Raw genomic sequence first — 15,708 nt, forward strand, 5'->3', positions numbered from 1 at the left:
CAGCACTTCCCAATCCCTGCAGGATCAGCTGCAGGAATTCCCTGGAATGGGAGAAGCGGGGCAATACTGGGATGCTCCAGGGGGTGCCTGGATCATTCCCAACCCTTCGGGCACTTCCAGGGAAGCGTCCCCTGGCGTGGGGCGGCCGAGGGTCACCGGGAAAGATTTCAAGGGGGAAACGGGGAAGGTTGAAGTGGGATCCACAAGATTAAAGCTGGGTTAATTGGGCTTTAATTGCCCTGCCAGAAATTCCTTCTGGGAGCGCTCCCAGAGCTCCCTCGCTAATTAAACAACCTAATGAAGGGATTTGATTAAAGGCGGCGAAGTCGTTGCTGCTGCCCCGGTGCCTCGTAGGAACCTGGGAATGCAACCTGGGAATAAAACCTGGGAATTCTGCTGCCTCAGGAGTGCTTTAAATTCTGATTTTGCCGTGATTAATTGCCCTGGTCCCCGTTTGTCACCTGCGGGGACACCCTGGCACCCTCGGAATCCGAGGGACAGGCACGGAACTCAGGGATTCCGTGGCTTTGTGGGGAATAAATCCCGGTTTGTTTTTTTTTTCCTCTAGGAATGCCGCAGGCTTGAGCTGCGAGCAGGGAGTGATGGATGTCCTGGGAAGGGCAGGGATCCAGGATTGCGGAGGCTCCAGCGCCGGCCTCGGCTCCCTTGGGTGGGAGCTGGAACCCGCTGGGAGGGGCAGGAGCTGCGGTGATTAACGGCAGTAATTAAGAGAATTAAAGGCGTTATTAAAGAGGGGGGAGAGGAGGGTCCGGAATGTGCAGGGAGAGCGGGAAGGAGCCCCGGGAGAGGGATGGAGCACCGGGAGAGGGATGGAGCCCCGGGAGAGGGATGGAGCCGCGGGAGGGGCCGGAGGGAGCGGGAATGCGGGGATACAGGAATACAGGGAATGTAGGAATACAGGGATGTGGGAATTCGGGGATGCAGGGATACAGGGAATGCAGGAATACAGGGGTGTGGGAATTCGGGGATACAGAGATGCTGGAATTCAGTAAAGCCCTTGGTGGGGTATGGAGGATGCTTTTAAGGATGAGATTTCACTGGAATTCTTAGGGATTTCAGGATATTTGGCCAAATCCTGTCCCCCCGAAAGTGTTGCTCCGTTTTCAGGCAAAGCCTGAATAAAGGGAATTCCAAAGGAAGGAAGGATCCCAGGGGAGAGCCCCAGCACGGTGGCCCCGATGTCCCCGTCCCCTCTCCAGGAGCTCCAGAGCAGCTGCTCGGCTTTGCAGGGATAAAAATGAGGAAAAAGCTCGGGATTCTGGCCTCGTGTCCCTGGGAGCCGCGAGCGGGATGATTTAATCCGGCAGAAATGCGAGCTTTGCTGAGCTCCGGATCCCGCCCTGCGCTTAAAGCGGCCACGGGGGCGGTGGGGATGGGTTTGGGGTTCAGGAGGGGCTGGGGTTCACAGGGATTTGGGATTCAGGAAGGGCTCATTCCCAAACCTTCCCCTCCCATTCCCAGCCCTCCCCTGTCCCCACGACTCCCTGGCTCGCACTCCCAGCCTCTTCTCCCGGGAGATCTGCCCATGGATTTAACACCCAGAGCAGCAGCTGAGCTCCATCCAGGGCTATTCCTTGTTTTCCCTCTTTCCTTTAAACACCTGGCCGGGACCGGGATCAGCTCCTTTGGCTGCTTTTCCCGCTTGGAAGTGAGCAGAGCTTGTTCTGTGCAGCCTGGCCCGGCCTCAGGCCAGCTGTGCTGGGAAACTGCACGTCCTGATCCTCAGGGATCCTGCTCTGGGCTCAGGGTTCTGCTCCAGGCTCAGGGATCTGTTCCAGGCTCGAGGATCCTGCCCTGGGCCCAGGGTTCTGCTCCAGGCTCAGGGATCTGCTCCAGGCTCGGGGATCCTGCCCTGGGCTCAGGGATCTGCTCCTGCTTCAGGGATCTTCTCCAGGCTGAGGGATCTACTCCAGGCTTGGGAATCCTGCCCCGGACTCAGGGATCTGCCCTGGGCTCGGGAATCCTGCCCCAGGCTCGGGAATCCTGCCCCGGGCTCAGGGATCTGCTCCAGGCTCAGGGATCTGCTCCAGGCTCAGGGATGCTCAGAGATTCATGGAGAGGCCAGGGAAGAAGGGATGGATATTTGGGATGGCTGGAATCTGCCCAGAATTCCTCCTCCTCCTCCTCTGTGTGGATCCCTGTGCTGGGATAACCAAAGTGACTCCGAGCCCGAGCTGAATTCCCAAATCCCAGCGCCTCTGGAGCCGGATTTGCTCCATCGCCTTCCACCCCCCATTCCCGGCGGTTTTGGGGATGGAAAGGTGGGAAGGGATTTGTTCCCCTCCCTTCACGGGGCTCCCCACGGCCCCATCCGTGCCTTACATCCCGGAATTCTTTTCCCCTTCGCTCACTCCCAGCTCCAGAGCTTTTCCCGGAGCCAAGAGCTTCTCCCGGGTTCCCGGTGACGCCGTCCCGGCCCTGCCGTGCGGGGGCTGCCGGGGCTGGGCAGGAGCCTCTGCCCCGCTCCCCGCGGCCTCTGGGGGAAGCTGACCGGGATTTTCCAGCCTGGCACCACCGGGAACGCCCGGCAGAGCCCCGGGAAGGGCGGCACGGCCCCTTCCCACCGCATCCTGCGGGAATGGAGCCATCCCAAACTGCCAGACGTCCTTTTGGGGTGATCCCTGCCCTCCCTTCCCTTCTGAGGCTCGGAGGTTTTGCTGCCAAACTCTCCAAATTTGACATTTTCCAGTTTTTCCTGGTGTTTTGGCTGATTTTTTTTGGTTTGGTTTGGTTTGGGTTTTTTTTGTTTTTTTTTTCTCACTGCTTTTCTGAAATACTTTTTTTTTTTTTTTGAGCTCTCCAAAGGGAATTTTGAAGATCTGGCCCTCGGAAAGATCCAGGAAGATCTTCATGACACTGAGTGGAGGCTTGGTTTGGGACAGGGATAACACCAGGAATCATCTCCCTGGGGCCAAAGCAACATTTTTAATCCAATAAAATTCCCAGCTGGAATGATGGAGTCACAGGTTGTGATGGGAATTCCCTGCTCCCACCCTGCCCTGCAACTCTGCTGCCTCTTGTCCGGCTTTCCTAAACTTGGGATGGCCAGAGTGACAAGAACATGGCCAGAGTGACCAGAACATGGCTGGAGTGACCAGAACATGGCCAGAGTGACCAGAACATGGCCAGAGTGACCAAGGAATGGTCAGAGTGACCAGAACATGTCCAGAGTGACCAGAGCATGGCCAGAGTGACCAGGGAATGGTCAGAGTGACCAGAACATGTCCAGAGTGACCAGAACATATCCAGAGTGACCAGAACATGGCCAGAGTGACCAGAGAATGGCCAGAGTGACCAGAACATATCCAGAGTGACCAGAACATGGCCAGAGTGACCAGGGCATGGCCAGAGTGACCAGAACATGTCCAGAGTGACCAGAGCATATCCAGAGTGACCAGGGAGTGTCCAGAGTGACCAGGGAGTGTCCAGAGTGACCAGGGGATGGTCAGAGTGATCAGGGCATGGCCAGAGTGACCAGGGGATGTCCAGAGTGACCAGGGAATGTCCAGAGTGACCAGATAATTTCCAGAGTGACCAGAACATGTCCAGAGTGACCAGAGAATGGTCAGAGTGACCAGGGCATGTCCAGAGTGACCAGGGAATGTCCAGAGTGACCAGAACATGTTCAGAGTGACCAGGGAGTGTCCAGAGTGACCAGGGAGTGTCCAGAGTGACCAGAACATGGCCAGAGTGACCAGAGAATGTCCAGAGTGACCAGAACATGTCCAGAGTGACCAGAGAATGTCCAGAGTGACCAGAACATGTCCAGAGTGACCAGAACATGTCCAGAGTGACCAGAACATGTCCAGAGTGACCAGGACTCCCCATTCCCGGAGGGACACACTGGGATCCACCAGGATCCAAATTCCTCCATGTTCCCATTCCCACCTCTGTCCCTCCTCCTGTCCTTGGTCCCCCCGGCTGTCCCCGCTGTCCTGGCCCCATCCCCCGGCATTTCCACACTCCGGACATTCCCTCTCCCACCTCTGCCAGACCCAGGAGGGGTTTGGCTCCAAATCCCTGTGGGAAAAGGGGATCAACCTCCAGCATGGCTGGAAATCCCCGTCAGGGCCACCAGAACTGCAACGTCCCCAAGCTTGGGGACACCACAGCCACCCCCAGCACCTCCTTTCCCTGCGAGAACGGGGCCAGATTTTGCTCCAGACAGGGAAAAAACGGTGGCCGGAGCCACGTCCGAGGTTTGAAAAATGTAAATGGGCGCCTTTGAAGGTGGAACCGAAACTTGGCCGTGGCGGGGAAAGAATTCCTGCAGGGAGAAAATTCAACAAACAAAGTCCCCTGGCTGAGAGCAGCCGCTGGGAGGGGTCGGAGCCTCCCGAATTTGGAGCTTTCCTGGGGTGGGAGCAGCTCCGGAGGTCGGGCAGAGCATGGAAAAGGTCTGGGATGTGACACCTTTCCATGCCTGGCGTGCGAGGAGCTGCCCCGTTTGGTGCCTCAGTTTCTCCCTTTCCGTGCCCGGCTGAGCAGCTGTAAATTAGCAGGAAAAAAATTAAAAATAAAAAATAAAAAATCCATGGAATCTCCACGGATTTGGGGATTTTTGGACCAGTTTTTAAAGGAATTAGTATCAAATTCAAGCACCATTTCCTTCCAAACAGCATCTCCTTTCCCTATTGATCCCGGTCCTTTTCCAGCTGGCAAACTCGAGTCTCCATCCCGACTTTTTCTTTAAATAGCCTGGAATTCCTCCGTGGGTCCTCTCGATGCCTTTTCCTGGCTGGAATTCCAGGATCCAGGAGAGGCTGTGGGATCATCCTGCTCCAGGCACCCCGCAAGGAGCAATCCCCCGGTTCTGGGGGTAAAAAACAAAAGCCCCGTGTTGGGAATAAAAACATTTAAGGCAAAACGGGGCGGTTCAGAGAGTGGGAATTTTGGGAAAAGCTCCGGTTTCGCTGCCAGCCCAGTGTGGAATTGTAGGAGCAGCCCCTGGCAGGGCCGGGGTTGGGATTTCGAGGAGCCAGAGCAGCTCAGGTTTCCCGGTTCTGCTGCAGATGGAGAGAGGGGGATGATGAGGAGGGAAGGAGGGGGTCCTGGACCCCAAATCCCAGAGATTCCGGGATCGGGATGGCTGTGGGAGGGTGCCCCCACCCCCGAGACCTCTCAGAGCTCTGAACGTGCAACACATCCCTGGTTCCTCTGATCCTCTCGTGGACAAAAATGTCCTTTTTGGAGCAGGAACGTCTCCCCCGAGCCTTCCTGGCCGTGTCCCCTCGGTGCGGTGCGGTTTTCCAGCCAGGAAAATCCAACGGCTGCAGGGCAGGGGACACTCAGCTCGTGCCACCACCGTGTCACCCCCTCCCCGTCTACACCAAGCGCCACCAGGGTTTAAACTAAAGCTCATCCCCAGCTGGCAGCAAACCAAGACCTGCGTCCCATCCTTCAGGTTCCATCTGCCCGGGGCCGGGAAATCGGGATGTGGGGACAGCCGGGAGTCCCTGGGGGTGGCGGCAGGGGACACCCACCCGCTGGAAAACTCCAGCCCGCTCCTGGGAAAGCGGAGCCGGCGGCGCGGGCAGGGCTTATTCTGTGATTAATTAGCTTTGTTTTGAAACAAGGAGCTGCCTCCGCAGCAGCAGCAGCAGCGGGAGGAGGAGGAAGAGGAGGAGGAGGAGGAGGAATTGTTGCCGAGCGCCAGATCCGCGTGTGCGCCGAGCCCGCCGCGCTCGGTGCCAGAGAAAGACGTGATTGTTGTCACCGTGCCTCGCTCCCGGCCCTCCTTCCCAGTGCTCCCAGTGCTCCTTCCCAGTGCCCCCAGTGCTCCTTCCCAGTGCTCCCAGTGCTCCCTCCCAGTGCTCCCAGTTCTCCTTCCCAGTGCTCCCAGTTCTCCTTCCCAGTGCTCCCAGCCCTCCTTCCCAGTGCTCCCAGTTCTCCTTCCCAGTGCTCCCAGTTCTCCTTCCCAGTGCTCCCAGTTCTCCTTCCCAGTGCTCCCAGTGCTCCCAGTGCTCCCAGCCCTCCTTCCCAGTGCTCCCAGTTCTCCTTCCCAGTGCCCCCAGTGCTTCCAGTGCTCCCAGCGCTCCCAGCCCTCCTTCCCAGTGCTCCCAGTACTCCCAGTGCTCCCAGTGCCCCCAGTGCTCCCTCCCAGTGCTCCCTCCCAGTGCTCCCAGTGCTCCCAGTGCACCCAGTGCTCCATCCCAGTGCCCCCAGTGCTCCCAGCCCTCCCCCCCAGTGCTCCCAGTGCCCCCAGTGCTCCCAGCCCTCCTTCCCAGTGCTCCCAGTGCTCCCAGCCCTCCCTCCCAGTGCTCCCAGTGCCCCCAGCCCTCCCTCCCAGTGCTCCCAGCCCCCCCTCCCAGCCCTCCCAGTCCTCCCTCCCAGCCCTCCCTCCCAGTGCTCCCAGTCCTCCGCCCCCCTCGCTCCCACCGCTCCCAGCAACAAAACCCCCGCGCCCCGGCCGGGCTCGCTCGTGGCGGAGCGGGGAGGAGGAGGAGGAAGAGGAGGAGGAGGCGGTGGAGGAGGAGGAGGAGGTGGAGGAGGAGGGAGAGAGAAGCCAGAGAGAAACTTGTCTTGGGGATTAATAGGAGGCAGGAGGAGGGAGAGGTGCACACAGGTAAGCTCTGGGCAGGTGTTTCCCCCCACCCAGGCTCTTCTCACCTTGCCTGAACCTCCCAGCCAGGACTCCACGATGCTCCTGCCCTCTCCAGCCTCCCTTCCATCCCCAAAAACATCTGCTCTTCCTCTTTTTCCCCCCTCTCCTCTTGGTTCTTCTGTCCTGCAGCGCTCTGGAGTCTTTGTTCTTTCCCTCTGCTCCGGTTCCAGGAGTTTCTCTCGCCGCGGGATGGAGGAGGGGGGGATTTGGGGGGCTGTGGGGTCACAGGGAAGCCCCGGGGGTGTGACAGCGCTGCGGCCACTGCCAGGCGCGTTTTGGGGGACACTGAGGTGCCCTCTGTGTGTCCCCCACACCCCCAACCCCAGGATCTTTGTCTCTGCAGCCAAACTGGGGGGGCCGCGGGGGCTGCAGAGCCCAAACTGGGGGTGGAGGGGGTCGGAATTGGGGGAGCCGCGGGGGTCGCAGAGCCCCGGCCGTGGCCAGGACAATCCTCCGCCCTGGAGAGCGGGAGGGAAAACAAGCGAGGAAAGGGAGAGAGGAGGAGGAGGGACCCCTCCGGAGCCAGGAACGCCACCAGGAGCCTTCGGGGACATCGAGGCACCTTGTTCTGTCCGGAACAGGGGCTGAGCAGCCGGACCGGGCTTTGGGGGGGCTCTGGGTGGCTGATCCCATCTCCCCGTGCCGGATTGGGAACAAGGAATTTCGGAAGGGACCCGAGCGAGGTGGGAGCGAGCAGCCCGACAACTCCAGGGCCGCCTCCAACGGGCTGCTTTTCTGCCCAAAATGTAGGTGGTAAAGCCCTGTTTTCCTGCCTGGATCGCACCGCACATTCCCAGGACTCGTAATCCCACTTTTCCTGCCCGGAGCCAGCTCAGCTCCAGGTGGGCGGGGAGGTGCAGCCCCCTCCCCGCGCCCCCCGCGGGGGTCCCGTTCGGAGCCGGTTCTTTGTCCCCGCTCCGCCAGGAGACGATGGGAGGAAGGAGAGGGAAGCGATGTTCACCGAAATCCCAGAAAAAACGGGTTTTGTTGCTTGGAAGAGGCTCATCCCAAAGCTGCCCTTCCCCGCCGGATGGAGAGGTTTAGGGAAAAGCAGCTCCAAAGGGAAACATGGGAATTCATCCCCCTGGAGCGCGGCACGCGAGGGCTTGGAAACTTCCCTGGGATCCCGCGATCCTGGGATCCTGGGATCCCGCGATCCCGGCCCTGCCTCCTGTGGCGCCCAGAGCATCCCAGAGCTGCCTCCCGGGAAGCGCAGCGCCTTTCCCGGGACAGCCGGAATGTGGGAATGGTATCCCCGGGGAATGAGGGATCCGCGCTTCCAGCCGGGAAGAGATCAAAGCGCAGCCTTGGGAGGTTTCTCCTGCCCTTGGAAGAGGCTGGAGAGGAGGGAATGAGGCTTCGGAGCCGCTTCCCAGCCTGAGGGAGAAGCGGAGCGGGGCGAGGCGGCGGCTGGAGGGGGGAGCGGGGCGTGTGTGGGGTCCGGGCCGGCGGCGCTTTGGCAGCGGCTCCTGCCAGGATCCGCTTTTGTCCCTGTCCAGCCATTCCCAGTGCGTGTGGCAGCCGGATCCCAGCCGGGAGCGGCGCTGGGAAGGGTCGGGACACGCAGGGAGGGAGGAATTGCTGACACCCAGAAAGCAGCGGGAAGGTGCTCCCTGCCAGGGCCGCCTTCCCACGGGCGCTGCCGCGGGAATGAGGGAACAGAGGACGGGATGAACCCTCGGGATGGATCCCGGGGAATGAGGGAACAGAGGACGGGATGAACCCTCGGGAATGATCCCGGGGACTGAGGGAACCCGGGAACAGAGGATGGGATGAACCCTCGGGAATGATCCCGGGAACTGAGGGAACCCGGGAACAGAGGAAGGGATGAACCCTTGGGAAGGATCCCCGGGACTGAGGGAACCCGGGAGCACAGGACGGGATGAACCTTTGGATCAGGAGCCCCGTGCTGTTGTCGCCCTGTCCTGGCTGAGCCCTGGCGGGTGTCCCCCATCCCTGCATGGACACAGCGCCTTTCCCAGCGGGAATGCGGCAGGACCGAGTCCCGGCTCCAGCCCGGCTCCGCTGCTCGCTGGGAAAGGGCGAGAACCGCGGGGTTGTTGCATCAGGGCTGCGCTTCCCAAGGGACTCCGGCGACGCCCGGGTGACAGCCTGGCTGCCCTCCCCCTTTTCCACGATTCCCAGCGCTCCAGAGCCGCTGGATAACGAGCTCCGCGTTGGGCCAGGCTCTCGCAGAGACACGAGCGGGGTTGGACGCCAGGGAGGCCAAGGAAGGAGCTTTGCCCGATCCTCGTGGTTATTTTTATCTTGCTCTCCTTGTTCTGCTCCGACATTCCCGCTCCCAGGCTGGAAGGAGGCTTTTCCCCCACCAGGGATGCTGGGAATTGCGGGAATGTACGAGAGGAGCTAACAACGGGCTGGAAAGGGGCCCTACTCCAGCCATCCAAGCTTTTCCTGCCTCTCCCAGAGTTCAAATTCCCTTTATCCCTCTGCGGGAGCGGGATCTTGGACAAATATCCGCGTCCAGCTGCTCCCTCTCCCCTCACCGCTGCAGGAGGCACCCGAGGGACAGCGCGGGGGCTTCAGCCCGTGACGAATCCCCCGCACCGGGGCGACCTTTGTGCCGCTCCCACTCGCCCGGGGTGGCGGCTTCTCCCTGCCCTTGGCTCCCATCCCGGGGCTGGCAGCCAGCTCCGCTGGGAGCTGGGGGTTACTGGGATGCAGGGAAGAGAAACTATGAGCAAAGCAAACCCCAGCGGCGTTCGGGGCTGGAATTTCCAGCTGCTGCGGCGATTTTTAATTTATTTTCTTTTATTGTCCGTTCTGACTGGGACGGCTGAAGGAGCAGCTGGCTCCTTCTGGGAAAAACCCCGGGACCTGTTGGGTGCCTTGGTCTTGCAGCCAAGCCGAGCTCAGCGGCTCCGGAGGTGTCAGGACTGGTTTTATCCATGAATTGAGCCTTTTTTCCATGCCAGGCCGTCGGTTTCCTGAATTCCTCCGTTGCTCCATGACTTAACTTTGTTCCAGTGGCACGGATTCCTTGTGGGCAGCTGGAATCGGAGCTGTCCCGTCCTTCGGGAGCGAGGGGAAAGCTCGGGAGGGGAGGTTGGCAGGGCAGGGGCCGTGCTGGGGCTCCGGTCGGATCAGGGGGATCGGGAATTCTGCTCCCAGCATTCACGCCAGTAAATCCGGCTGGATGGAGAACAGATTTCCAGCTTTTCCAGATCCAGGGGGAGCTGGCTTGGAATCTCCCAGCGGCTCGGAGGCGATTGTGACGCTTGTGGTGGCCTCGGGCTCGTCGCATCCCTGTTTTTTGGGGAATGTCACCGCTTTCCTGCAGTTTGCTTGGAAGTGGGTCCTGCTTTCCCCAGGACCCGCCCCGGGGAAGGGTGGTGGCAGTGCCACCGAGCTGGGACAGTCCCCACACGGATGTGGGGCGGGGTCGGCCTCCCGCCACTGGAGCCGAGTGACAAAATTCCACAGGATTTTGTCACTCTCCAGCCGGGATTCCTGGCTCTGGTGGCTGTTCCCGCTCTGTGCCGAGTCCCCAAACATCTGGGATGTCAAATCCTCACGTGGAGGTGACAGGGCAGCCTCAGCGGGGTGACAGCGCTGCCCTGGCCCCCACCCTGCTGGGACATTGCTGGGTGGCCTGAGTGGGTCCAACACCTGGATCACAGCGTGTCCCAGCTGGAATGTTGTGTCCTGGATGGAAGATCACCTCCCAGCTGGAATATCATCTCCCAGCTGGAATATTCTCAGCCCCCAATACTCCCTTGGGTGCTTGTGGGGGCTAAAATCCAGGTTCTGGAGCAGAGGAACCCCCTGGAAAGTTCTGGGACCCCCTGGAAAGCTCTGGGACCCCATGGAAAGTTCTGGGACCCCCTGGAAAGCTCTGGAACAACATGGATGAAGATCCATGTGCTGTGTCCGGGGAAGGAGCGGGATGCTGGAGGAATGGGAAGGGCACTGCACAAACGGCAGATCCCATTTTCCCGTTTTCCAGACACTGAATCCAGAATGCGGGGACAGGATCACATCCATCCCCAGCCAGGACCTGCTGCAGCTCTGCTGGGCTCAGGATCCGGCAGCTCCGGGCTCCGCTGGCTCCTTCGCTGCTCCTCCCTTCCCCCAGCGAGATGCCAGAGCCCTGATGGAAAGCAGCCGGCTCGGGAGGCGTGCGGGGTTAACCAGAGCCAGATGGAGCCGGGAGGAACAGGCTGGGCCTGCAGGGGGGGGCGAAAACGGGATCTTTTCCTGGAGAAAATCAATTCCTGGGAGCCCCAGGAAAGTGTGGGATCGCTCTGAAGGGAGCTGGGGCTGGCAGAGGTGGGGCTGGAAGAGGGTGGCACATCCAGGGTGGGATGTGGATCCTGCTGGGGGTTGGTGTGGCCTGCTCCACGTTGGGTGGAGGCTTTTCCCTCTCCAGGGATGATGGAAATTGGGGGTTCCATGTGTGAGGAGAGCTGGAAATGGGCTGGAAAAGGAGGGTGGGCAGCGAATCGCACTCTGCTGTGCTGGATGGGAGAGCTGGAAGTGCCGGATTTCCCTCCAAAATTGGCACCAGCAGCCCCAGGGGCACCAAAGGCTTCTCCCATCTCAGCAGCACTTTCCCTTTTTCACTTTCACTTCCATTTCCCTTCTTCCTCTGGTTTTCCTCATCTTCCTCCCTCTCCCCTCTCTCCGTGCTCCTTCCCACCCTCCCTCTGCCTTGCCCGGCATCCGGCTCAGCTCTGATCCTGCCCGGGTGATGAATCCCGCTGGGAAAAGCCTGGTGAGCCCCCTCTCCTTGTGTCCCCGCAGGAAAACACCTGGACCATGAAGGTGGCCCTGGCCTTCCTTCTCCCCCTCGTGCTCGCTCTGGTGCCGGCGGCCGGCGGGCAGCGGCGGAAACCCCCGCGCAGACCCACCCGGCCACCCGCGCCCTTCGAGGAGCCGGCCGAGCCCACCGAGCTGCCCCCTCCCCTCCCTCCGGGCCCCCCGTCCATCTTCCCCGACTGCCCCCGGGAATGCTACTGCCCTCCGGACTTCCCGTCGGCGCTGTACTGCGACAGCCGCAACCTGCGCACGGTGCCGGTGATCCCGCCCCGCATCCACTACCTGTACCTGCAGAACAACTTCATCGCCGACCTGCCCGAGGAGTCCTTCCGCAACGCCACCGGCCTCAAATGGGTCAACCTGGACAACAACCGCATCCGCAAGGTGGACAGGAAGGTGCTGGAGAAGCTGGAAAACCTCATCTTCCTCTACATGGAGAGGAACCAGCTGAAGGAGGTGCCCGCCTTCCTGCCGCCCAACCTGGAGCAGCTGCGGCTCAGCAGGAACCAGATCTCCAAGATCCCCAGCGGTGTTTTCAACAAGCTGGAGAACCTGGTGCTGCTGGACCTGCACCACAACAAGCTGAGCGATGGTGTCTTCAACAAGAACACCTTCAAGGGGCTCAAGAACCTCATGCAGCTCAACCTGGCCCACAACATCCTGAGGAAGATGCCCCCCGGCGTGCCCAGCGCCATCCACCAGCTCTTCCTGGACAGGAACAACATTGAGGACATCCCCAGCGATTATTTCAAGGAGTTTCCCAACCTGGCCTTCATCCGGCTCAACTACAACCAGATCTCGGATAAGGGGCTGCCCAAAAATTCCTTCAACCTCACCAACCTGCTGGTGCTGCACCTGGCCCACAACAAGCTCACCAACGTGCCCTTCATCAGCTCCAAGCTGGAGCACCTCTACCTGAACAACAACTCCATCGAGAGTGAGTCCCAGGGGCTGGCTGGGGCACGTGTCCACATCCCCTTTTCCCTAACCTACATCCCTCTATCCCTCCTGTCCACATTCCCTTTCCCTAACCTACATCCCTCTATCCCTCCTGTCCACATCCCCTTTTCCCTAACCTGCATCCCTCTATTCTTCCTCCCGTCCACATTCCCCTTTCCCTAACCCGTTCTTCCTCCTGCCCACATTCCCCTTTCCCTAACCTACATCCTGCTCTTCCTCCTGTCCACATTCCCTTTTCCCAAATCCTCTTTTTCCTCCTTCCCACATTCCCTTTTCCCTAACCTGCATCCTGTTCTTCCTCCTGTCCACATTCCCTTTTCCCTAACCTACATCCCGCTTTTCCTCCTGTCCACATTCCCTTTTCCCTAACCCCCTGTTCCTCCTTCCCACATTCCCTTTTCCCTAACCTGCATCCTGTTCTTCCTCCTGCCCACATTCCCTTTTCCATAGCCTACATCCCGCTTTTCCTCCTGTCCACATTCCCTTTTCCCAAACCCTCTTTTTCCTCCTTCCCACATTCCCTTTTCCCTAACCTGCATCCCTCTATTCTTCCTCCTGTCCACATTCCCTTTTCCCTAACCCACATCCCTCTATCCCTCCTGTCCACATTCCCTTTTCCCAAATCCTCTTTTTCCTCCTTCCCACATTCCTTTTTCCCTAACCTACGTCCCATTCTTACCCCTGTCCACATTCCCTTTTCCCTAACCTGCATCCTGTTCTTCCTCCTGCCCACATTGCCTTTTCCATAGCCTACATCCCGCTCTTCCTCCTGTCCACATTCCCTTTTCCCAAACCTTCTTTTTCCTCCTTCCTACATTCCCTTTTCCCTAACCTACATCCCGCTTTTCCTCCTGTCCACATTCCCTTTTCCCAAACCCTCTTTTTCCTCCTTCCCACATTCCCTTTTCCCTAACCTGCATCCCGCTCTTCCTCCTCTCCCCACAGAAATCAACGGCACGCAGATCTGCCCCACCTCGCTGGTGTCCATCCAGGATTTCTCTCCCTCCGACCTGGACAGCGTCCCGCGGCTCCGCTACCTGCGGCTGGACGGGAACCTCCTGAAGCCGCCCATCCCTCTGGACCTGATGCTGTGTTTCCGCCTGCTGCAGTCCGTGGTGTTTTAGCCTCTCCCAGGCCCGGCTTTGCTCGGACATTTCACCCCCCGGCGGCGTTTGACACGTGGGACCCTCTCTCCTCCCTCTCCCCCCTCTCCCTCCGCATCCCTCTCCCCGCTCCTCCCTCTCCTCCCCTGCAGGCACAGCCTTGGGGACCGCTCTCTGCAGGACAGCGCCGTGTCCCGGCTGCCACCCCAGCTCCTGTCCTTGTCCCCGAGCCCCCGAGCCGGCTCCGTCCGTCCCTTGGCACCCAGCAGAGTTCTGGGCGCGTCGGGTTCGCTCTGGATGGAGCTGCTGGAGGAGCTGGGCTTGGAGCGTGTCCCTGTTCCTGGGGAATGATTCCCGCTGGATTTTGGAGGCTGGGCTGGGTGGGATCCGTGGAAGTGGAGCGAGGATGGTCGATCTGGCCGTGCCAGGGGATGGGGACACTCCTGTCACCTGGGCCCTTCTGGAGAGCTTTGTCTCCACATTTCCTTGGAGGAGGAGGATCTAAATCCCTCCTGGAGCTGTGGATTTGCCGGGATGGAGCAGGGAGGGTGTCCTGCCCCTGGATCCTGCGCCCTGCGTGGGCCGCACCTCCCCACATCCCCTGGGAAAGACCCGCCCCTTCCCGGCTTCAAATCCCCCATCCCAGCACCGATCCATGGGGTCACAGCCCCATCCCCAAATCCTGCACCTTTCCCTGTGAAATCTGGGATATAGGGCCACATCCATGGGGCCACAGCCCCATCCCAGCATCCTGAATCCTTCCCTGTGAAATCTGGGATATAGGGCCACATCCATGGGGTCACAGCCCCATCCCAGCATCCTGAATCCTTCCCTGTGAAATCTGGGATATAGGGCCACATCCATGGGGTCACAGCCCCATCCCCAAATCCTGAATCCCTCCCTGTAAAATCGGAGGATGCAGGGACACATCCATGGGGTCACAGCCCCATCCCAAAATCCTTCACTCTTCCCTCTGAGATCTGAGGATTCAGGGCCACATCCACGGCTCAGTTTCTCTCTGGAGCCAATCACACATGACTGGGTTTTGCCCTTTCTTTTTTTTTTTTTTTAATTAGAAATAAAAGGAAGGGGAAAGAAAAGGGAAGAATTATCCTTTGGAAGAGCTATTTTTATCCCTTCTCTTCCTCGTCCTCACATGTATCGCTTCCCCCTTCCATAGCTGTACCTGCATTTATAGGGTGTCCGGGTTTAGGGGGGATTATTTTCTTCTCTTCTTCCTGAGTCTCAGGATTTGGATTTAAAGGCCGAGCATTAGAGAGGGAAAAAAAGAAAAAAAATCAAAATCCCACTGCAACGAGCATTAAATAAACCAAAGAAAGCTCCTTTGTGTCCAGCCAGCAGAACTGACCCTTCCCGGGATGGCCACGGACGGGCACCGTGTCCTTCTCCCTGCGGATGGCACAGGGATGCTCCCCTTTCCCCCTTAATTAAAACCTCCTGCTAATTAAGGAGGTTTTTCCCGACTATCAAATCCCTTTTCCAGCTCTCCCTGCAGTTGGGTGGGACAGGTTCCAGCCCTAAACCCGGACGGAGCCCTCGATAAATAGGATTTATCTATATTTATATCTGATGTGTATATAGACTGGTAGAATGTACAGATATTCCTAGAGCCACGTGTGCCTCCCAACCCGGCAACTTTATGGGATTTGCACTCCCACTCCCTGCAGCAGTGGAAATAAAATCATTCACAAGGGACCCCGAGCTCTCCCTGATCCATCCTCGCCTTCCTCAGGCGCTGCTTCGTCCAGCAGCAAAATTTCCTTGCCTGGGGACAGCTCTCCCAATATTTTTGGGGGCTGGTGGGTTTGGGGTTTTGGCTGCAGTGATGCTGAATTTGGGAAGGAATTCTCGGCTGGGAGGGTGGAGAGGGGCTGGGATGGAATTCCCAGAGAATCCGTGGCTGTCCTTGGATCCCTGGAAGTGTCTGGGGCCAGGCTGGAGCAGCCTGGGGGGGTGGAAGGTGGTGATGGAGTGGGATTTAAGGTGTCTTGACCCCAAACCAGGGTTTGAGGGGTTGGGCTCTCAGCCCTGGAGTCAAAGGCAGTGTCACACGCTGCTGTCACCCCGGCAGAAGGTGACACTGAGCGTCGGGACAGGTGACAGCCATGAGCTGCTCCCGTGGCACCAGGGGAATCCCTACAAACCTCCCCGGGGGGATTTTCCCGGTGGGAGCAGCGTGGAAATCTCCAAAGCCGCTCTCCCAGCCCCAGCAGCTGCCAG

At 59.4% G+C, this 15,708-nt stretch overlaps 1 protein-coding gene across 1 annotated transcript; it reads left to right on the forward strand.

Annotated features, from left to right (window-relative positions):
• Positions 1-6,428: 6,428 nt before the first annotated feature.
• PRELP (proline and arginine rich end leucine rich repeat protein) lies at positions 6,429-15,183 on the forward strand. The gene is made up of 3 exons (XM_058856038.1): positions 6,429-6,586; positions 11,390-12,341; positions 13,310-15,183. The coding sequence occupies exons 2-3, from the start codon at positions 11,405-11,407 to the stop codon at positions 13,486-13,488; spliced, it is 1,116 nt and encodes a 371-aa protein (XP_058712021.1). The 5' UTR covers positions 6,429-6,586; positions 11,390-11,404; the 3' UTR covers positions 13,489-15,183.
• Positions 15,184-15,708: the final 525 nt, after the last annotated feature.

Source organism: Poecile atricapillus, chromosome 23, assembly GCF_030490865.1.
Source record: "Poecile atricapillus isolate bPoeAtr1 chromosome 23, bPoeAtr1.hap1, whole genome shotgun sequence".
Classification (NCBI taxonomy): domain Eukaryota; kingdom Metazoa; phylum Chordata; class Aves; order Passeriformes; family Paridae; genus Poecile; species Poecile atricapillus.